At 42.0% G+C, this 24,831-nt stretch overlaps 1 protein-coding gene across 1 annotated transcript; it reads right to left on the bottom strand.

Moving 5' to 3' along the window:
* Positions 1 to 13,717: 13,717 nt before the first annotated feature.
* LOC130357483 (integrase/recombinase xerD homolog) lies at positions 13,718 to 14,746 on the bottom strand. The gene has a single exon (XM_056560181.1). It carries the CDS (start codon positions 14,744 to 14,746, stop codon positions 13,718 to 13,720), a length of 1,029 nt encoding a protein of 342 aa, XP_056416156.1.
* Positions 14,747 to 24,831: the final 10,085 nt, after the last annotated feature.

Raw genomic sequence — 24,831 nt, 5'->3', positions numbered from 1 at the left:
CTGGAAAAATAATTTATCAATAGGATAAACATGGAATATCAAGAGTAAGAGGTAAAGTACCTAAAAGAAAACAGTTTCATAAGGTACTATGTAAACATTAAGTTGATCATATTGCAACATTACAGTAATTGTTACGCCAATATAACAATAATTAAGGAAATATGTCTCTTAATATCTATCTAGGTATTTTCCGTAGTCATGAGGTGAGGAGAGAAAACAAAAGCAACAGCAACATGGATTAGTAATAATATTGCAACAATAACTAGAGTTCAACAACATATTTAACTTGCATTAGCAGGTCTTCTGGTGTGGTGGGAAGTCCCAGAAGCTATAGAGAACCCACAAGTTCATCCAAGTCTATTTTTGATAGGTGCAGGGGCAATGCCCCACTTGTTTAATAATTCCAGGCCCTGGTCCGGGTTGTGAACAATCCTGGTGGAGTTACCATCTGGGATAATGAGTTTCACAGGAAACCCCCACCGGTAGGGAATATTGTTCTCCCTTAGGGCAGTAGTGATAGGCTGGTATAGTCTTCTTTGTTGGATCGTAGTTTGAGATAAGTCAATGAAGATGTTAATGTGTTTAAAATGTTCAGGTAGTTCCTTGGTATGTCTCATAGCCTGCAAGATATTTTCTTTAGTTTTAAAAAAAATGGAAACGAGCAATCACATCCCGTGGCACAGAGGGATCAATGTTTCTGGATCTAGGTAATCTGTGAGCTCTATCGATCTCCATTTCCTGAGCAGAGCAATCAGGTAATAAGGATTTCACAAAGTCTTTTAAGAATGGCTCAAGTTCTTTGGGTGGTACTGACTCTGGGATCCCCCTGAATTTTAAATTGTTCCTTCTGTTCCTATCCTCCATATCCGCCAATTTAATTCTTAGAGCAGTGACTTCATCTTTTGTGGTATCATGGTCATCTGCTAAATTATTTTGAGTCGTAGCAAATTCACCCATCTTATTTTCAATGTGCTCCACTTTGGAGGTTAGAACACTGACTTGCTGTATAGTGGGCTCAATTAGTTTTTGGATGTCTTGTTGAAAGGAGCGTCTCAGCATTAGCATGGACTCCTTTATATACTGCTCAGAGGCTGCGTTACTTGAAGATGACATGGTTAACAGTGGATCATTGTCATTGCTTCCCTCTGGGGTATCAGGAGTAGCTCCATGGTCAGAGTCTAGTTTGGATTTCTGCTTGACCGGGCTTTTTGAAGGCGAAGATTCCACAGAGGGCATGCCCTCAATCGCTTTATCAGATAACAATAAGGGAGTAAACCTGTTAGCATTGGGGTTTCTCTCACTCGAGTCCCACAAATTTAGTATTAAAAGATAGCTCTCCTTCTCCTCTATCAGTCAAGGTGATTTTTATGCAGATATCTGTAGGAGTTTCTGCTTAGGGTCGCTTTGAAGTGTTAGTGTCTCAGGAGCTGCTTCTACATGTGTCTGCTCACAGCCAGCTCCAGGACCGCCCTCCATGAACGAAAATGAATATGTTTAAAATTGTCATCTTCTGACCCCTATAACTTTTACATTTTTCTACTTACGGGGCGTTTTGAGGGCTCATATTTTTCACCGTGATCTGAAGTTTTTATCGGTACCATTTTTGTTTTGATTGATCTTTTTTATTGCTTTTTATTCATTGTTTATGGAATAAAAAGTTACCAAAAATACGCTATTTTGGAATTTGGAATTTTGTTTTGTGCGGACGCCATTGATCGTGCGGTTTAATTAACTATATATTTAGAAAATTTACACATGCGGCAATACCACATATGTTTATTTTTATTTACACAGGTTTTTTTTAAATTGGAAAAGGGGACTGACTCATAGTCTAACATGCATTATATAGATTGCAGGCACTGATCAATGCTATGCCATAGCATAGCATTGATCAGTGTTATTGCATCTTGACTGCTCCTGCCTGGATCTCAGGCACGGAGCAGTCATTCGGCGACTGGACGTGGAGGAGGCAGGTAAGGGACCCTCCTCGTGCATCCTAGCTGATTGGGACACTGCGGCCGGGAAGCTTTCGCTTTAGATGCGGCCATCAACTTTGATCGTCGCGTCTAAAGAGTTAATGCTGGACATCTGCTTAAACGGCGTTGTCCGGCATTAGCCACGGGTCCTGCCTGCAGATAGCAGCCAGGACCGTGCAGGTATGATGCAAGCTCAGCTTGTTTTGCGGCAAGGGGTTAAAGGTGTACTCCGATGGAAAACTTTTTTTTTTTTTTTTATCAACTGGTGCCAGAAATTTAAAAAGATTTGTAAATTAAAATGTAAATAAGAAGTAAATTGGGGCTCAAGGTCTTTAACAAATGGCCATAGGATATAGATTAACCCCTTCATGACCCAGCCCATTTTCACCTTCAGGACCTGGGCATTTTTTGAAAATCAGAACACTGTTACTTTAAACATTATTAACTCTGGGATGCTTTTACTTATCATTCAGTTTCCAAGATTGTTTTTTTCGTGACATATTCTACTTTATGTTATTGGTAAAATTTCACTGATATTTGCATCCTTTCTTTGTAAAAAATCAAAAAATTTCATGAAAATTTAGAAAATTTTGCATTTTTCTAACTTTGAAAGTCTCTGCTTGTAAGGAAAATGGATATTCCAAATAAATTACATATTGATTCACATATACAATATCTCTACTTTATGTTGCATCAAAAAAATTGACAAGTTTTTACTTTTGGAAGACACCAGAGGGCTTCAAAGTTCTGCAGCAATTTTCCAATGTTTCTGAAGATTTTCAAAATCGTACTTTTTCAGGGACCAGTTCAGGTTGGAAGTGGATTTTAAGGGTCTTCATATTAGAAATACCCCACAAATGATCCCATTATAAAAACTGCACCCCCCAAAGTATTCAAAATGACATTCAGTAAGTGTTTTAACCCTTTAGGTGTTTCACAGGAATAGCAGCAAAGTGAAGGAGAAAGTTCTAAATCTTCATTTTTTACACTCGCATGTTCTTGTAGACCCAATTTTTTTAATTTTTACAAGGAGTAAAAGGAGGTAAATCACCCTAAAATTTGTAACCCAATTTCTCTCGAGTAATGAAATACCTCATATGTGTATGTCAAGTATTCGGCGGGTGCAGTAGAGGGCTCAGAAGGGAAGGAGCAACAATGGGATTTTGGAGAGTGAGTTTTTCTGAAAGGGTTTTTGGGGGGCATGTCCCATTTAGGAAGCCCCTATGGTGCCAGAATAGTGGACCCCCCCCCCAACATGTGACCCCATTTTGGAAACTACACCCCTCATGGAATTTAATAAGGGGTTCAGTGAGCATTTACACCCCACTGGCGTTTGACAGATATTTGAAACAGTGGACTGTGCAAATGAAAAATTGTATTTTTCATTTTCACAGACCACTGTTCCAAAAGTCTGTCATACACCAGTGGGGTGTAAATGCTCACTGCACCCCTTATTACATTCCATGAGGGGTGTAGTTTCCAAAATGGGGTCACATATGGATATTTATTGTTTTGCGTTTATGTCAGAACTGCTGTAACAATCAGCCAGCCCTGTGCAAATCACCTCAAATGTACATGGTGCACTCTCCCTTCTGGGCCTTGTTGTGCACCCCCAGAGCACTTTGCGCCCACATATGGGGTATCTCCGTACTCAGGAGAAATTGCATTACAAATTTTGAGGGTCTTTTTTCCCTTTTACCTCTTGTGAAAATGAAAAGTATAGGGCAACACCAGCATGATGTAGACCCCAACTTCCCCTTTTCATAAGGGGTTAAAGAAGAAAAAGCCCCCAAAATTTGTTAGACAATTTCTCCCGAGTACGGTGATACCCCATATGTGTTCCAAAACTGTTGCCCTGAAATACGACAGGGCTCCAAAGTGAGAGCGCCATGCGCATTTGAGGCCTGAATTAGGGATTTGCATAGGGGTGGACATAGGGGTATTCTATGCCAATGATTCCCAAACAGAGTGCCTCCAGCTGTTGCAAAACTCCCAGCATGCCTGAACAGTCAATGGCTGTCCGGCAATACTGGGAGTTGTTGTTTTGCAACAGCTGGAGGCTCCGTTTTGGAAACAGTAGCATACCAGACGTTTTTCATTTTTTGGGGGGAGGGGGGCTGTGTAGGGGTATGTGTATATGTAGTGTTTTTTACTTTTTATTTTAGGTTAGTGTAGTGTAGTGTTTTTAGGGTACAGTCACATGGGCAGAGGTTCACAGCAAGTTTGCCGCTGGGAGTTTGAGCTGCAGCGCAAAATTTGCGCCATCTTAAACTTGCAGCACTCACTGTAAACCTCCGCCCATGTGAGTGTACCCTGTACATTCACATTGGGGGGAGGGGGAAAACATCCAGCTGTTGCAAACTCCGAACATGCCCTTTGGCTGTCCGTGCATGCTGGGAGTTGTAGTTTTGCAACAGCTGGAGGCACACTGGTTTGGAAACACTAAGTCAAGTAATAAACTTTCAAGTGGTTTGCAACCAAACTTAGTGTTTCCAAACCAATGTGCCTCCAGCTGTTGCAAAACTACAACTCCCAGCATGCATGGTCTGTCAGTGCATGCTGGGAGTTATAGTTTTGCAACAATTGCTACAGCTGCAGGCACTGAGGTAGGAAACAGACAATGTTTCCCAACTAGTGTGCCTCCAGTTGTTGCAAAACTACAACTCCCAGCATGCCCAGACTGCCCAGGCATGCTGGAAGTTGTAGTTCGGCAATATCTGAAGGATCAGATGTGGCCGAACTACAACTTCCAGCATGCTTGGGCAGTCTGATATGCTGGGAGTTGTAGTTTTGCAACATCTGGAGGTCCACAGTTTGGAGACCACTGTATAATGGTCTCCAATCTGTGGTCTTCCAGATGTTGCAGAACTACAACTCCCAGCATGCCTGGACAGACTGAGCATGCCGAGATTTGTAGTTTTGCAACATATGGAAGAGCACAGATTGGAGACCATTATACAGTGGTCTCCAAAACTGTGGACCTCCAGATGTTGCAAAACTGCAACTCCCAGCATGCAGAGAAAGCCAAAGGCTGTCTGGGCATGCTGGGAGATGCAGTTGTGAAACTCCCAGAGGCAGCGGTGAGATCGCTTCACGGCGATCTCACTGCTGCCAATGAAGATGCTGCCCTGCTGCCGGAAACTCACCGCCGGGACCGCCTGGAGGACGCCGCTCGCGCCGGGACCGCTCGGGACACCGCATGACCGGGTAAGTGACGCCGGGGGACGGGTAAGGGACACTTAGCAGAGCGGTGTGTGTCCCGATCCCTGTGATCGGGACTCACACACCGCGCTGCTAAGTATTCTGATAGCGAAACGCTGCTATCAGCTAGTCGGATTTGACTGGGGGGGGTGGGGGATGAAACCCCCCGTGGTCGCATGGTAAGATGGCTGGCTATCAGTGATAGCCACCATCTTACCAGGCGCTGCGGGATGCCGCGAGCAGCGGCAAAAATGTTCATGACGTACCTGTATGTCATGGGTCGGGAACACCTTGCCACTCATGACGTACAGGTATGTCATAGGTCGGAAAGGGGTTTATATAAAAATAACTATTTATAAATATATACATATATATATATAATGGACAGAGATGTCAGCAGCGAGCACTGTGCTCGTGATTCAGCAGAGAGATCTGTGTTCCAAAAAGAAAAGACATTTCTTTGTAGTATTCAGCAGCTAATAAGTACTGGAAGGATTAAGATTTTTTAATAGAAATAATTTTACAAATCTGTTGAACTTTCTGGCACCAGTTGATAAAAAAAAAAAAAAAAAGTTTTCCACTGGAGTACCACTTTAAGGCAAATTAAGGCAATTAATGTCTAAAAGAAGGTCTGCAAATAGAGTCTTCCTCACATTTGAATAGTGGTTTACCTTGCTGCAGGCCAGAAAAAAAAAGTTCTTTATTGTTCAAGAGACAGAGGTTTTAGTGGAACAGGTATTTTTTATTTTTACCTTTCACTTTTTTTTATTATGTTATCATCACTTTGTCAGATATTTTTTTAAAGTTGGGCACACGAAATTGCTAACAAACTTATTGATTCTTACATCTTCACAATTTTTTGTACCTTAAAAATAAATCTGATTGTTTCATATGGACAACTGCTTTACTTTTCCTTTGCACGTTTTTAAAATTTCTAACTTTTGATGTCTTTAACCCCTTAAGGACGTAGGGCGTATGTATACGCCCTGGCTTTCTGGTACGTAAGGACCGGGCCGGGGTGCCTGCTGATATCGATCAGCAGGCACCCTGCGCAAATGCCCAGGGGGGTCATCATACCCCCCCATGTTGGCGATCGGCACAAATCGCAAGTGATGGTGGTGCCACCCCTCCTATCCCTGCTATTGGTCATCAAGACGCGATGACCAATAGCAGATTGAGGGCAGGGGCCTTTACTTTCGGTAAAGGACTTTCAGGACCGGTGCCGAAGTCCATTCACCCATCGGCGACGGCAGCGGGCGACTATCGACGATCGACAGCGGCAGCGGGCGACGATTGACGGAAGAAGAGGACGGTGATGCAGCTACGTGGATCCTATGGAAGCCAGTGAGTTGCTTAGCAACATCTGGAGGGCTACAGGCTGAGACCACGATAGAGTGGTCTCTAAAGTGTAGCCCTCCAGATGTTACAAAACTACAACTCCCAGCATGCCCAGAGAGCTGTGCTGTGGGGGGATTTGTAGTTTTGCAACAGCTGGAGAGCTACAGTTTGAGACCACTGCACAATGATCTCTATACTGTCGCTCTCCAGATCTTGCAAAACTACAACTCCTAGCATGCCCACATAGCAGATTGCTGTCTGGGCATGCTGGGATTTGCAGTTTTGCAACATCTGGAGGGCCACAGTTTGGAGATCACTGTGCAGTGGTCTCTAAACTATAGCTCTCCAGATGTTGCAAAACTGCAAATCCCAGCATGCCCAAACAGCAAACAGCTGTCTCGGCATGCTGGGAGTTGTAGTTGTGTACCTCCAGCTGTTGCATAACTACATCTCCCAGCATGCCCTTCGGCGATCAGTACATGCTAGGAGTTGAAGTTATGCAACACCTGGAGGCACACTGGTTGGAAAATACTGAGTTAGGTAACTGAAGATTTTCCAACCAGTGTGCCTCCAGCTGTTGCAAAAGTCTGTCAGTACATGCTGGGAGTTGTAGTTTTGAAACAGCTGGAGGTTTTTCCCCCCATGTGAATGTACAGGGTACATTCACACAGGCAGGTTTACAGTTAGTTTTCAGCTTCAAGTTTGGGCTGCGGCAAATTTTTCGCCGCAGCACAAACTGCTAGCGGTAAACTCACTGTAAACGCCCGCCAGTGTGAACGTACCCTAAAAACTCTACACTACACTACACTAACACATAATAAAGAGTAAAACACAACATATACACCCCCTTACACTGCCCCCCCCCCCCCAATAAAAATGAAAAATTTATCGTACGGCAGTGTTTCCAAAACGGAGCCTCCAGCTGTTGCAAATCACCAACTCCCAGCATTTCCGGACAGCCACTGACTGTCCAGGCATGCTGGGAGTTTTGCAACAGCTGGAGGCACCCTGTTTGGGAATCACTGGCATAGAATACCCCTATGCCCACCCCTATGCAATCCCTATGAAGTCCTCAAATGCGCATGGCGCTCTCTCACTTCAGAGCCCTGTCGTATTTTAAGGAAACAGTTTAGGGCAACATATGGGATACTTCCGTACTCGGGAGAAATTGTACTACAAATTTGGGGGGCTTTTTTTTCCTTTTACCCCTTATGAAAAGGAAAAGTTGGGGTCTACACCAGCCTGTTAGTGTAAATTTTTTTAATTTTTTAAACTAACATGCTGGTGTTGCCCCATACTTTTTATTTTCACAAGCGGTAAAAGCAAAAAAAGACCCCCCAAATTTTATACGCAATTTCTCCTGAGTACGGAAATACCCCATAAGTGGGCGTAAAATGTTCTGCGGACGCACCACAAGGCTCAGGAGTGAGAGCGCACTATGTACATTTGAGGCCTAAATTGGTAATTTGCACAGGGGTGGCTGATTTTACAGCAGTTCTGCCATAAATACAAAAAAATAAATACCCACATGTGACCCCATTTTGGAAACTACACCCCTCACGGAATGTAACAAGGGGTATAGTGAACAAAATAGTTGGTTGGGAAAATGAGAAAAAAAAGTTCACTAAAATGCTGGTGTTACCCTAAATTTTTCATTTTTACAAGGGAAAATAGGAAAAAAGCCCCCCATATAGAACATACCCTACATGTGGATGTAAAGTGCTCTGCGGGCGAACTACAATGCTCAGAAGAGAAGGAGCACCATTGAGATTTTGAAGAGAAAATTTTTCCGGAATTGAAAGCCACGTGTGTTTACAAAGCCCCCATTTTGGAAACTACACCCCTCACGTAATGTAATAAGGGGTGCAGTGAGCAATTATGCCCAACAGGTGTCTGACAGATTTTTGGAACAGTGATCCGTAAAAATGAAAAATGTAATTTTTCATTTGCACAGCCCACTGTTCCAAAGATCTGTCAAACGCCAGTGGGGTGTAAATACTCACTGCACCACTTATTAAATTCTAAAGGGGTGTAGTTTCCAAAAATGGGGTCACATGTGGGGGGGGTCGACTGTTCTGGCACCATCGGGGGCTTTGTAAACGCACATGACCCCCGTCTTCCATTCCAAACAAATTCTCTTTCAAAAAGCTCAATGGCGCTCCTTCTATTCTGAGCATTGTAGTGCGCCAGCAGAGCCCTTGATGTCCACACATGGGGTATTTACATACTCAGAAGAAATTGGGTTACAAATTTTGGTGGTCATTTTCTCTTATTACCCCTTATAAAAATGTAAAATTTGGGGAAACCACAGCATTTTAGTGAAACATTTTTTTTTTTTCATTTACACATCCAACTTTCACAAAAAGTCGTGAAATACCTGCGAGGTGTTATGGCTCACTGTACTCCTTGTTACATTCCTTGAGGGGTGTAGTTTCCAAAATAGTATGCCATGTGTTTTAGGGCTTCCTAAATGGGACCTGCCCCCCAAAAACCATTTCAGCTAAATTTGCTTTCCAAAAGCTAAATGTGACTCCTTCTCTTCTGAGCATTGTAGTTCGCTCGCAGAGCATTTTACGTCCTAACATGAGGTATTTATAAACTCAGAAGAGATGGGGTTACAAATTTTGGTGGGCATTTTCTCCCATTACCCTTTGTAAAAATGATAAATTTTGGGGAAAAAACTACACTTCTAGTTAAAATTTATTTTTTTCATTTACACATCCGACTTTAACGAAAAGTCGTCAAACACCTGTGGGGTGTTAAGGCTCATTGGACCCCTTGTTATGTGCCTTGAGGGGTGTAGTTTCCAAAATGGTATGCCATGTGGGGGTTTTCTGCTGTTCTGGCACCATAGGGGCTTCCTAAATGTGACTTGCCCCCCAAAAACCATTTCAGCAAAATTCACTCTCCAAAATACCATTGTCGCTCCTTTCCTTCTGAGCCCTCTACTGAGCCCGCCGAACACTTGACATACACATATGAGGTATTTCCTTACTCGAGAGAAATTGGGTTACAAATTTTGGGGGGATTTTTCATCAATTACCCCTTGTAAAAATTGAAAAACTGGGTCTACAAGAACATGCGAGTGTAAAAAATGAAGATTTTGAATTCTCTCCTTTTCTGCTATTCCTGTGAAACACCTAAAGGGTAAACAAACTTTCTGAATGTCATTTTGAATACTTTGAGGGGTGCAGTTTTTATAATGGGGTCCTTTATGGGGAATTTTTTAATAAAAAAAAGCCCTTCAAATCCACTTCAAAACTGAAGTGGTCCCTGAAAAATTCCGATTTTGAAAATTTTGTGGAAAATTGCTGCTGAACTTTGAAGCCCTCTGATGTCTTCAAAAAGTAAAAACATGTCAACTTTATGCTGCAAACATAAAGTAGACATATTGTATATGTGAATCAATATATAATTTATTTGGAATATCCATTTTCCTTCTAAGCAGAGAGCTTCAAAGTTTAAAAAAAATGCAAAATTTTCTATTTTTTCATCACATTTTGGAATTTTTCATCAAGAAATGATGCAAGTACAGTGACCCCCCGACCTACGATGGCCCCGACATATGATCAAATTGACATACGATGGCCTCTCAGAGGCATCGCATGTCGATGTCAGCATCAACATATGATGCTTTTTTATGTCGGGGCCATCGCATTAAGTGCTATCCGGCAGCGCAAAATGCTTAAGCTGCTGCCGGATAGCAGCTTAATGTTCCCCGTGTGGTGCGGTAAGTATTACTTAACCCTCCACGATGCTCCGGGGTGCCCTCAGGTTCCAGCACTGGTCTTCTGGTGTCTTCTCGGCCCTCTCTGATGACTTCAATACGCTGCTGCGCACGTCATCCAATAGGAATGGCGTACGCAGCGGCATAATGACGTGGCTACGCAGGCCCAGTAAGGCCTTGCAGAAGACAGCGGAGGAACGGAGAAGACCAGGAGAGCCCAGCGGAGGCCCGGGGTCACCATCGGGAGCGGCGGGGACACCATCGCGAGCGGCGGGGACAGGTGAGTACAGCTTCCTATACTTTACATTGCACGAATCCCTCAACATACGATGGATTGGACAAACTATGGCTCGTTTGGAACGAATTACCATCGTATGTCGAGGGACCACTGTATCGACAAAATTTTACCACTAACATAAAGTAGAATATGTCACGAAAAAACTGTCTCGGAATCAGAATGAAAGGTAAAAGCATCCCAGAGTTAATAATGCTTAAAGTGACAGTGGTCAGATGTTCAAAAAATGGCCGGGTCCTTAAGGTATATTTGGGCTGGGTCCTTAAGGGGTTAAATGTTCTTATTTTCTACCATATTCTCTCTCTCTCTCTCTCTCTCTCTCTCTCTCTCTCTCTCTCTCTCTCCCTCCCTATTACTCTGGCTGATTTTTTTTTTTTTTTTTGGGCAAACAGACAGTAATCTGTAATAATCTTTTTTAGACCTGGTCAAGGAGTCTAGATTTGCAGGTTTTTTTTTTTTTGCGCCAGTTGCAGCAAAATTTGCGCAAAAATAAAAAAACATGCAGATAATAAATTCGTGACCACTGCATCCATCACTTCAAAAAATGGTATACACCGAACACCAAAAGATCAAAATGATGGATTTTAGAGCTTTAAAAAAAATGCAAAAAAAAAATGCAATTACCACAAAAATAACAAAAATTTGCAAATGTAGACCAAGAAACGCATTAGAACACAATGATACATAACCCCCTATGTGTTGTGGCAAAGGCCCCACATATACTGCTGTCAAACAACCGTTTCCTTAGGGGTCTTGCAGTGCTACACTGTTTCCATAACTCCCATAAGCATCTATGGGAATTACAAAAACAGCCTATCCTGCTGTTTTGGTAATCCTGGCCACCTCCAGCCACCACAAACAGGCCGAACAGGATTGGGAAGGTGGCACTGTGGATATTCCATTGGTGTCACTGTGGATATGCCATTGCCATTGGTGGCACAGCTTAAAAATGAGAGGAACTCATGTTCAACCAATGTTTGGAATTTATCGTTTTTAATTTAACAAATTGATGGATAAGAGACTGATTTTAAACACATAAAATGAACAAATGTTCTATTCTTACCAAATGGGTGTTCAGCGCAGACTTTTTCTTCACCTTGGCCTATGTCATACATAAGAAGCTTTTCTAATTATGTCCTGTAAGACCAGAATCTTGGAGATCTACAGCCAGGATTACACCTAGATTTCTGGTAATGTTTTTGCTTGATAAATCCCATTAAAGCTCTGCCACATTGTTATAATTCTTCTGACTTTAGCTGCAGATGATGGAATTGAGTAAACTAAAAGGGGATTTGGGGGCTTATTTCAAGTGAATAGACCTGACTTCCATAAAGAGTACTTCATTGTGATTTCTAGCACCAAGTCTAAAGGATTCACTTTTCCAATTGATCAGTTGATGCATGAAGGTGATACAATAATACTAGCAGGTTTAAAAGACAATTGTTATTCTTACTATTTCTATGTCAAATGCACTTTTGCTAAAAGAAATAAAAAAAAAAAGATTTTTTGGAAAACACGTCGAGGACTCCCTATGTTACAGATTATTAGTTTGATGAATAAACAGTATGTCAATGATCTACCCAGTCATTTTTAATCGGAAATCTGTAAAAAAAATTAAAAAAAATAAACTTTACCATCGTTAACATTACATTTTTGCCGAGGACTCATTGACGTATGGCTTCACATTTGGGTGACACTGACTAATGAGACTCTGTTAGTGTGTTTCATCACGCTTAGTTTGTTATTGACCACTCCGTAATGATATTTATACTCATGACTCATGACTTATCATGTATTCTAACAATGACTATTACTTTTTCCTGGCTCATGTAATGGAAAGTCATCAAAGGGGCTTAAGGACTTGCTTTTCCATGGACACATTTGGAGTTATGGTATATGAGGTCTATTATTGATTTATTCCTGAGCTAAAGCTTAAAGAGGTTGTTTTGTGAAGACTACACCTTTTCACATGGCCTATCAGCCCTTTGGATGTCATGGATGTCATAAATGTTCATCTATCAATCTGGTTGCCCTTTTAGAGCTCAACAGCAGATAGTTTCTGAGCAATATCAAATCTCATCCTGGCAAACCAAGTCAATCCAGAAATTGCATTGTTTATCCATTTCAATGGCTGGCATCTTATAGTAGAATCCAGGTTCTGAAGTGATCAGCTGACTGGCAGACTGGCTTTGGTTCGGGCATACATGAGACAATATGAGTAACATGGATTTTCCCTTAAAAGATATCTTTAGTAAGGTATATCAGGAGATACAATCTTTGGACCACCACAATGCCAGGAATAAGGGTTACATCTTTGGATAATTCTGCTTCAGGCAAATATTTCTGTAACTGAGTATCTCAGTATCTAACATAGTGCTACTACAAATAGCTAATACTTGTAGATTTTCCTAGACTTAATGAAGGAAAATATGGATTTTATTAAAGACAGGAGACGAGCATTTTTGCATTATCTCTCTTTACTGCTCTTATAATGCAAACAAATAGCAGCAAATATTTGACAATAAAGTTATTGAAAGAAAAAGGTGAACATATGTAAATGAGTATACATAGGTGACCAATCAAGCACAGGTACAGGTGATATAAGGAGCTCAGTAAATTACCACTCCCTCTTTCTTGATGCAACAAAAATAACGAACATTTAAAGAAAAAGTCCACATATATTAGTAGTCATAGACGTGTAGATCAAGTTGATTAGAAGAAAAACTGCATACAACAAAGTTCTGTAGATCGATGTTAGTCATCTCTGGATAAGAGAAGATCTTTAATTGAATTCTTAAGTGAAGAAAAACTTGTAAGGAGAAGTTCTGAACAATTTCCATAAATTCCCAACAGTCAGTAACGAAAAATTGAAAACTTCATCAGAAAACCAGATTGGAGTCCATTCAAACTGGAAAGAAAAAAAAAATATATTAATAGTAAGGGTGGGAATGGGAGGGAAAATGCTCGACTCCTGTCTTTAATAAAATCCATATTTTCCTTCATTAAGACTAGGAAAATCTACAATTTTATTACAAGGCAGGAGGCTTCGCATTTTTGCATGTTTAAAGCTAAACATATATATTTTTTATTTAATAACAGTAATAAAGCTACGATATAATTATAACACTTACCATGGATACGTGAGGATCAGGTCTAAAATAAAAGGTTTTAAAAGTAGACTCAGTAAGTAGACCAATTTGCAGCCTTCATGATGTCAGATAATGAGCCTCCTGCTTGGCATACCTTGGTTGACATAGCTCCTCTGGTAGAGTGAGCACCGAAAAGAGAAATGTCAATGCCTGCCATGGACATGGTTTGTCTAATCCATCTGGCAAGAGTAGGGGAAGATACAGGCATAAAGGGTTTTCGGAAAGAAATTAAAAGTTGAGGAAAGGAAGGATTTCTGATATGTTGAGTTCGTTGTTCATAAGATTTTAGGCAATGAACAACACAGAGTTTCTGTTGTTGTGGAAAAGCCGGGTAGAAAACAGAATGAATATTAGTTTTTGTTCGTCTGTAAACTGTAAATTGAACGCCATTGGGATAAAATTGTCTTCTGGACAAGTCTAAAGCCTTGACGTCAGAAGTTCGTTTAAAGGAGATGAGGCATAAAAGAACAGTCAATTTGAAAGACAGATGTTGTAAAGAAAGGGAATCATTATCTTCCCAGGAAAGAAAAAGATCTAAAAGTGCATTTACATCCCAAGTTGAAGAGTATTTGGGCATGGGAGGACGTCTGAACTTGATGCCCTTCATAAGTTTACAGACTAGGGGGTGTTTGCTGATAGGAACAGAAAGGATAGGTGCATGATATGAGGAAATGGCTGAACGATAAACATTGATCTTTCTATAAGCTTTCCCAATTTCAAAAGACATGGATAGGTAATTCAGGATATAATTCAAAGGTGCATGTATGGGATCCACAGATTGTCGAGAGCACCAATCATACCAAAGCTTCCAAGCTGATCGGTAAGCCGATTTGGTGCCTTGTGCCCAAGCGTCTGAGAGAATGTCTCTAGTTGAAAACCCTGGATTCGAGTTGGAATCCCCGAGACGTGCCAAGCCACAAGAGTAAGTTGATTGGACATTATGAGAGGATGAGGTTCCCCCGCAGGATTCAATAAAATTGAATGATGTACTGGTAGAATTCGAGGAAAATCTATAATCATCCCCCAAATTTGAGGGAACCATGGTTGGGTCGTCCACCATGGGGTTATTAATGTTACCATAGCTTTCTGGTTCTTGATAAGTTGTAAGACCCTCGGAATAAGAGAAAACGGGGGAAAAGCATATAGATGTCCTGGTAGCCAGAGTTTAATTAGGGCATCTATGCCTTCCGCCTCCGGGTCGGGACACCAGCTAACAAAACGGGTCAGTTGACGATTTAAACGGGATGTGAATAGATCTAACTGGAAAGGACCCCAAAGAGAATTAAGGCTGTGGAAAATGCTGGAGTCCAGTCTCCAATCGCTGAAATCCACCAAAAAACGAGAATACCAATCTGCTACAGAGTTGGAAAGCCCTGGCAGATATTCTGCGTTTAATGTGATCTCCTTGTTGAGACAAAAATGCCAAAAATCTTTCGTAATATTGGCCAAAATCTCTGACTGCCTCCCAAACGATTGACATATTGGACTGCTGCAATATTGTCCATCCTGAGAAGGACACAACAGTGAGATTTGTCTTTGGTGAAACTCCTGAGGGCAAAGAAGCCCGCCAGGAGTTCCAAGCAATTTATGTGAAGAAGAGTTTCTTCGGCAGACCATTTGCCTCCTGCAGAAACAGGACTGCATCGAGCACCCCAACCCAGACAGCTGGCGTCCGATTCTATCACAAGGTCTGGGGATACGTTGAAAATGGTTTTCCCGTTCCAGGATTGAACGTGATGCAACCACCAAAGGAGTTCCTCCTTGGTTTCGTCTGTGAGTGTTATCTCGTCTGAATACGCAAGACCGTCCCGAAGGTGTTGAAGCGTTGCAAAGCTCTGTAATGGAGCGGTGCTGGAAAAATGGCCTGGATTGAAGCTGATAGTAATCCTACTATTCGAGCTATAGTGCGAAGAGATACTTTGTGTTTGTTCAACACTGAGCGAATCTCCTTCCTGATGGTTTTCAATTTCTTGGAGGGAAGACTCAGGGTTGCAGATTGGGTATTGACTACGAAACCTAAAAATTCCACCTCCTGAGAAGGGGTCATGATGGATTTCTCTGTATTGATGAGAAAACCCAAATTGGTGAGTAATGACATAGTCTAATGAGTGTGAAGATAGATCTGAGATAAAGTCTGGGCAATAATAAGGATATCGTCTAGATATATTATCAGACGAACACCTCAAGACCTCAGTACAGCCACCACTGGTTTGAGTAGCTTTGTGAAGCACCAGGGTGCTGAAGCACCAGGGTACTGGAGAACTGCCATCTCTGGCCTTCCCAAATGAATTGGAGGAAGGGTTGAGATAGATGGTGCATGGGTACTGTAAGATAGGCGTCTTTGAGGTCTATCTTGGTCAACCAGTCTCCCTGAATCAAAAGATCTCTTAATAGATGAATCCCTTTCATTTTGAAGTGTTGGTATCGCAAAAAATTGTTGAGGATCCTTAGATTTATAACCAGTCTGAAACCTCCGTCTTTTTTCTTTACTAAAAACAGGTTGCTCAAAAAACCCGTTGAGTGAGGAGGGACTCGGATTACTGAACCTTTGGAACATAGTTCCTGAATTTCCATATTCACTAAGTTTTGATCCTCTTTGGAAAAGAGAATTGGATGAGGTGGGTGAGCTTGAAATGGAGGAGACACAAACTCTATTTGGTATCAGAGAATGGTGTTTAAAACCCATACATCTGAAGTTATTGTATTCCAGACGTGGATAAAATGGGTTAGCCTCCCGCCTAAGGGAAATTGAGGGAAAAAATTCTGAAGAGTACTTACCTGTAGTGGGTCTAGTCTTTGCGTATCCTCTGTGACCTCTGGCATGCCACGGTCTTCCTCTTGTTGGAAAGAATGGGGAGGCTTGATACTGGTTCGTAGGAGTCTGGAATCTGTCTTGGTTGGGAGGGGCCCTGGACTGAGGCTGTCCTTCATAAGGTTGGCGGCTGGGAAGTCGGCCCCTACGCTTCCCAGCCCTGGCAAAAACTCTAGGCTGAAACACTTTACGTAAAGATGACTGTGCTTTATCTAATGAGGAAAACAATCCCACATATTTATCTCTTTAATGAATGGTGTGCCGAAAAGGCAGCCATCAGTGGGAGGAGAGGATTCCGAGGTTGCTAGATGAATTAACTGGGGATCTAGCTTCATGAGTACGGCCCTCTTCCTTTCAATACATATAGTGGAATTAACGTTTCCAAACATGAACACAAAACGATGGGCCCAACCTTTTAAAGTACTAACATTAATGGGTTCTCCCGAGGATGTGGCTTCTTCTGCCAAATCCAAAATTTTTGTAAAAGGACCTAACAAATCAAGGATTCTATCTTGGATGATTTTAACGCCTTAAGGACAGAGCCCATTTTCACCTCTAGAACGAAGCCCTTTTTTGCAAATCTGACCACTGTCCCTTTAAACATTAATAGCTCTGGAATGCTTTTACTTACCATTCTGATTCTGCGATTGTTTTTTCATGACATATTCTACTTTAACATAGTGGTAAATTTTTGTGGTAACTTGCATCCTTTCTTGGTGAAAAATCCCCAAATTTGATGAAAAAATTTAAAATTTAGCATTTTTCTAACTTTGAAGCTCTCTGCTTGTAAGGAAAATAATTTTTTTTAACTCACATATACAATATGTCTACTTTATGTTTGCATCATAAAATTGACATGTTTTTGCTTTTGGAAGACACCAGAGGGCTTCAAAGTTCAGCAGCAATTTTCCAATTTTTCACAAAATTTTCAAACTCACAATTTTTCAGGGACCAGTTCAAAATTGCACCCCCAAAAGTATTCAAAATGACATTCAGTAAGTGTTTTAACCCTTTAGGTGCTTCACAGGAAAAGCAGCAAAGTGAAGGAGAAAATTCAAAATCTTCATTTTTTACACTCGCATGTTCTTGTAGACCCAATTTTTGAATTTTTACAACTGGTAAAAGGAGAAAATGTATACTTGTATGTGTAACCCAATTTCTCTCGAGTAAGCACATACCTCATATGTCTATGTAAAGTGTTCGGCGGGCGCAGTAGAGGGCTCAGAAGCGAAGGAGCGACAAGGGGATTTTGGAGAGTACGTTTTTCCCAAATGGTTTTTGGGAAGCCCCTATGGTGCCAGAACAGCAAAAAAAAAACACATGGCATACCATTTTGGAAACTAGACCCCTTGAGGAACATAAGAAGGAATAAAGTGAGCCTTAATACCCCACAGGTGTTTCACGACTTTTACAAATGTAAAAAATTAAAAAAAATTTCACTAAAATGTTGGTTTTCCCCCAAATTTCACATTTTTTAAAGGGTTAATAGCAGAAAAGACCCCCCAAAATTTGTAACCCCATCTCTTCTGAGTATGGAGGTACCCCATAAGTGGACTTGAAGTGCACTGCGGACGAACTACAATGCTCAGAAGAGAAGGTATCATATTTGGCTTTTTGAGAGCAAATTTTGCTCGGGGGGGCATGTTGCATTTAGGAAGCCCCTATGGTGCCAGGACAGCAAAAAAAAAACACATGGCATACCATTTTGGAAACTAGACCCCTTGAGGAACGTAACAAGGGATAAAGTGAGCCTTAATACCCCACAGGTGTTTCACGACTTTTGCATATGTAAAAAAAAAAAATTTTATTTTCAGTAAAATGTCGGTTCCCCCCAAATTTCACATTTTTGCAAGGGTTAATAGCAGAAAAGACCCCCCAAAATTTGTAACCCCATCTCTTCTGAGTATGAAGGTACCCCATAAGTGGACCTGAAGTGCACTGCGGGCAAACTACACTGCTCAGAAGAGAAGGCGTCATATTTGGCTTTTTGAGAGCAAATTTTGCTCGGGGGGCATGTCGCATTTAGGAAGCCCCTATAGTGCCAGGAAAGCAAAAAAAAAAAAAACATATGGCATACCATTTTGGAAACTAGACCCCTCACAGAATGTAATGAGGGGTACAGTGAGCATTTATTCCACACTGGTGTCTGACAGATCTTTGGAACAGTGGGCTGTGCTAAATTTTTCATTTTCACGGACCACTGTTCCAAAGATCTGTCAGACACCTGTGGGGTGTAAATTCTCACTGAATAGCTCAAAATTAATGATCACAAGGATCAATGACCCTAGTGAGGGGTGGACTAAACATATGTTGATTTATTAACCTCAACTCAGCCCAAAGGACTGAGCAAAAAGTCCACTTTTTATCCCTCACTTAAATAAAACTTTTAATTTTTTATTAGTTTAACAATAAAGTGAATAATCAGAGCTGTAGGTGATTTTTAAAAACCCAGCATTTTTAGCACCACATGTATTATTGTACTTGTTGTCCCTAGGCACCAACTGGATTTGTAGGATCTTCTCAGCACATCTGCAGAATGTGCTGATTAAGGGTGCTATGCTGATATTTAAAATACTATCACACTGTCCCTCCTTAGTGTGATAGTATTTTAAATATCAGCATAGCACCCTTAATCAGCACATTCTGCAGATGTGCTGAGAAGATCCTACAAATCCAGTTGGTCTCTAGGGACAACAAGTACAATAATACATGTGGTGCTAAAAATGCTGGGTTTTTTAAAATCACCTACAGCTCTGATTATTCGCTTTAAACTAATTAAAAATTAAAAGTTAAATTCTCACTGCACCCCTTATTACATTCTGTGAGGGGTGTAGTTTCCAAAATGGGGTCACATGTGGATGTGTTTTTTTTTTTTGCGTATGTCAGAACCGCTGTAACAATCAGCAATCAGCCACCCCTGTGCAAATCACCTCAAATGTACATGGCGCACTCTCCCTTCTGGGCCTTGCTGTGCGCCCCCAGAGCACATATGGGGTATCTCCGTACTCGGGAGAAATTGTGTTACAAATTTTGGGGGGCGTTTTTCCCTTTTACCTCTCGTGAAAATGAAAAGTATAGGGCAACACTAGCATGTTAGTGTAAAAATGTTTATTTTTTTACACTAACATGCTGGTGTAGACCCCAACTGTTCCATTTGTTAGGCAATTTCTCCCGAGTACGGCGATACCTCATATGTGACCCTATACTGTTGCCTTGAAATACGACAGGGCTCCAAAGTGAGAGCGCCATGCGCATTTGAGGCCTGAATTAGGGACTTGCATAGGGGTGGACATAGGGGTATTCTATGCCAATGATTCCCAAACAGGGTGCCTCCAGCTGTTGTAAAACTCCCAGCATGCTTGGACAGTCAATTGCTGTCCAGAAATGCTGGGAGTTTTCGCTTTGCAACAGCTGGAGGCTCCATCTTAGAAACACTACCTGTACAATACGTTTTTCATTTTTATTGGGGAAGGGGGGGTGGGGGGGCAGTGTACGTGTGTATATGTAGTGTTTTACTCTTTATTTTATGTTAGTGTAGTGTTTTTAGGTTACATTCACACAGGAGGCAGATTACACTGAGTCTCCCGCTAGGAGTTTGAGCTGCGGTGGAAAATTTGCTGCCGCTCAAACTTGAAGCGGGGAACTTACTGTAATCTGCCGCCAGTGTGAATGTAGCCTGTACATTCACATGGGAGAGGGGTCAAAACTACAACTCCCAGCATGCACTGACAGACCATGCATGCTGGGAGTTGTGGTTTTGACACAGCTGGAGGCACACTGGTTGGAAAGCCTTGAGTTAGGTTCTATGACCTAACTCAGTATTTTCCAACCAGTGTGCCTCCAGCTGTTGTAAAACTACAACTCCCAGCATGTACTGATTGCGGAAGGACATGCTGGGAGATGTAGTTATGCAACGGCTGGAGGCACGCAAGTTCAACTCCCAGCATGCCAAGACAGCCTTATGCTGTTCCTGAATGCTGGGAGTTGTAGTTTTGCAAGATTTAGAGGGGTTCAGGTTGTAAATCACTGTCCAGTGGTCGCAAAACTGTGGCCCTCCAGATGTTGCAAAACTACAACTCTCAGCATGCTCAGACAGCAAACTGCTGTCTGGGCATGCTGAGAGTTGTAGTTTTGCAACATCTGGAGGGCTACAGTTTGAGACCACTTAGTGATCTACAACCTGAACCCCTCTAAATATTGCAAAACTACAAGTCCCAGCATGCCCACACAGCAAACAGCTGTCTGGGGATGCTGGGAGTTGTAGTTTTGCAACATCTGGAGGGCCACGGCTTAGAGACCACTGTAAACTGTGGCCCTCCTGATGTTGCTAGGCAAAAACTCACCTAGCGGGACCCGGATGTATTGCTGCCGCCGCACGTGGGGGATCCCCGCATGGAGGATCGCGCTCCGGGATCCAGGTAAGGGACTTTCGGTGCCGACCTTCCCTGGACAGTTCCCCCGTTTTGCCCAGACACCGATAGGTGAGCAAAGCAGGGGAACCAAACTTTAACCCCCCCCCCCCCCCCCCACCTACACCAGTCTGCTATCGGTCGGTCGCTCGGCCGACCAATAGCAGGGATAGGAGGGGTGGCACCCCTGCCACCAAACTCCTATCCCTTCAGGGGGATCGAGGGTGTCTCGGACACCCCCGATCCCTCTTATTTACCAGTGACCTGTATGACCTGGAATCGCGCAGATCGCAGGTCTGAATTGACCTGCAATTTGCGCCCATCACGGTAATGGGGGGGGTCTCAGGACCCCCCTCGGCGATGTGCTGGGATGCCTGCTGTTAGATAACAGCAGTCATCCCGGCCCGATTACCGCTACCGGTGACGCAGCGATCCCGGTTAAGGTATTTGACCAATATTTCGTCTAGTTCAGGGGTGGCCGACAATTTTTGGGATAGAGTAGGGCGAGGGCATTCGAATCATAGTTTATTCCTTGTTGCCCTATCCATGGGTTTTCTGACCCAAAGATTAAGGAATTGGGTATTTAAGGGGTGAGGAACCCACTCTCCTGATCTGGGATGCATTATAGACTCTGGGTTGAAAAATGGAATTCCTGCAGTATCTAATAGAGCAGGTTTAGATGCATCAGTGTCTAATAATTCGTCTTCATCTTCAGATATATCTTCATAATCTGAGTCATTGTCTTTATCTGAGTAGATAATTCCCTCTTCCTCAGAGGAAGAATGGTCCGGGGAGGAAACATAAGAGTTAGGCTTAGTTCTAGCAGAAGCCGTAGAAGCTATATGAACCTGTTTCTCTTTTATCTCCTCACGGGTGGAGGGTAATGGTTGCTGTGTAGCATCTGGATTTCCCAAAGAAACCTGGTCTTTAACCCTTTTGGCTGTTTTCTGGGTTTTCTTTAGACCGGTAGATAGTATATGCCTTTTACGGGAGGCTTTCCCTAGGTGTTTCCAACCCTCGGCCATTTGTGATGTAGATTCGTCAGCTGATCAGAAAAGGTCTGACAGAGTGGATGGATTTACATTAGGGGAATGTGAAGGACCCGGGCGGGACATTGCCATAGCAATTGACCTAGCAACCATGTCAGGAAGAGATGACAAAGCCGATCGTACTGATTGGTTAACCATATCTTGAATGTGTTTATCCTTCATATTCTCACAGTCTTGTGGAACATCTGTTTTGGTAGCCTCCTCATTAGCCATTTTGAACTTATTATTAGTTTAGGCAGAGGGGTAATGAATAAAGTAATAACAATACTTCAATATAATATCTGTAGAATAGCCACAGAAAAGAGACCCAGAATATATGGGGTTTACAAAAAATGAGTATAGAGGCAGAAACAGTGACCTGAAAAGGTCAGGCTGTTACGACATATACTTAGTGAGAGAGAGGAGGGACGACGCTGCCACTGACAGGAATGCTGCCGAAGTTGTGAGGAGATTGAATCCCCGCGCTAACAGTTGATGACCAACTGGAGCGCAAGTCTCGCGATATTACGGCCCCGAGTTAACAGGGCCGTGCGCGCGACTAAACAAGGAAGTGAATAGCTTGTTCCGAGGTGGAGGGTTAAAGGAGAGCCGACAGTGACTAGAACAAATACCGGAACCCAGCTAACAGGACGTAGAGAGTAAAAGACTAATGAGAGGCGAGTTAAAGTGAAGAGGGAAATGGCCACTGACTGGAGGTTCGCAGGGAGTAAACATAGTGGAATACACTAGGGATAGTGTGTTAGCTGGATGAATGATACTGTGAAAGTATCTATATATATATATATATATATATATATATATACACACACAATATATGGAAAGAGCAGCAAGAAAGAGGGAGTGGTCATTTACTGAGCTCCTTATATCACTTGTACCTGTGCTTGATTGGTTACCTATGTATACTTATTTACATATGTCCACCTTTTTCTTTCAATAACTTTATTGTCAAATATTTGCTGCTATTTGTTTGCATTATAAGAGCAGTAAAGAGAGATAATGCAAAAATGCGAAGCCTCCTGCCTTGTAATAAAATTCAAATAGTTCCTAATAAAAAAATGTGTGCTTTATTGAAAATTTAAGTGGTCACTGTCACAAAAGGAAAACTTTTTAGATGTCAGTCCAGTCCAGTTGCAATTGTGAGTTATAAGCTGGTGAAGTTCACAGCAGCGCTCTTCACTCCCCTTCTGTACACTCCCTCTGACTGCTTAACTCCATGGAGTTAAAGTGTCAGATGGATCAGCCGGCTAAATACTTCCAATTGCAGTGGGTCTCGATTGCACTTTTTTTGTGACGGTACAAAACAGGTTAAAAACCTATTTCACCATGATGTACAACAGGTTTGGGACTTAAAGGGTTTGTTCTATAGAGAGGGTTCTATAGTGACGTAGAGTAGTTCCGGCTTGGGTGGGCAAGATGTGTATTACATGGTCCCTATTTCCACTGCAGGAAAAACGATAGGCAGCATGCAGCCTCCTCCACTGATATCCGCTTATTGGTATTATACAAGTTAGGCTTGGTTTGTTTTATTTTGAGGTGGGTTGCTCTTTGAATTAGTTTTCTAATATTATTAGGAAATGTCAGAAAGTAACTGTGGACTAAAGGTGTTTGTACTACAATTCTTCAACACTTTAGTCAAAAGTTTGACAAAATCTGACAACTTATTACGTGTTTGGCAGCCTACTAACTCTCACCCGACAGATGATGTTGGATAAGAGAAGGTTTAGGCATATTGGATTTTAGCTGCCTAACTCTTTTGTTCTCTAAAAGATAAGCAGCCACTACAGCTGTCTGGCAGCAGCTTACCCTTTCTCACCCCACTGATAACACATAAATATGGGAGGTTTATGAGAGATTCAGCCAACACTGATTGAAAGTGTATGGCCACCTTAAATGGGTAGTCCAGTGCTTAAAAAAAAAAAAAAAAAACTATTCCTAACTACCCATTGTCCTACATTGATCCCACTAAAGCTTCCGTTGATTGGCTATGGCCAATGATTGGCTGAGCTGGCAAGTGCTAGTCTTGGAAGCAGGCTAAGGAGACGAGTGTAGGGGGGACAGAAGTAGATGAATGGGAGCTGGAGCAGTGTCGATATGTATTGTTTCTTTTTCTATTTTCCATGGCCCCAGCTCCGGATTTTCCCATTAAGGCTTTGATTAATTCCAGAACAAAGTAGCTGAGGTTCTCTGTAATGCAACCAACTCTTTGGTTTTGCTCAAGGATTTCTTTAGCCTGTGATTTTACCATGAACCTTGCCAGGTGATAAGTAACAAGTTGTCATTGGCACATAGATCTCAACAATTCTGGTGCATTTCTCAGTTGTTCCTTTATCACTAAACTATGCGATTAATTTTTAGAACAGAGTAAACCTTCTCTTGCATACTGAATGTATTTAGTATATTGATCCTTGTGGCATACAGCCGACGACAGTCAATAGGTTTTTGTCAGGAGGATTGTAGAGTGACTGTGGCTTCATTAGAGATGACAAGATACTCTCCGGAGACTCTACAAAGCATACATTTACATATGGCATTGAAAGTGTAAACGGGCCATCAGATCGCAGCCCAAAGAGATAATAATCCATACGTTTCACAGTATATTACTTAGTTTTGCCTGATTTTCCACTGGTAACGAGTGGTAGACTTTAACAACAGAAATGTTAAAAATAGCTTAAGAATGATGAATAGCTTTTTTCCCCACCAGTGTAAAACATTATTTGAAACAAATCAAAGTATAGCCCTTTTTATAGCTTAAAAGTTGCACAGAAGTCTCACACATGGGAGACTGTGATAAATAGCTGTGTCAGACTCCCAATGCTATAATCCAAAGCACCAAAAAGACATATCAGGTCACAGGGTTCCAGTCCAGCCTTGGCAG

The sequence above is a fragment of the Hyla sarda genome, chromosome 2, assembly GCF_029499605.1.
Source record: "Hyla sarda isolate aHylSar1 chromosome 2, aHylSar1.hap1, whole genome shotgun sequence".
NCBI lineage: Eukaryota > Metazoa > Chordata > Amphibia > Anura > Hylidae > Hyla > Hyla sarda.
The sequence above is the reverse complement of the archived record's forward strand: the minus strand, read 5'-3'. Positions and strand labels throughout refer to the sequence as shown.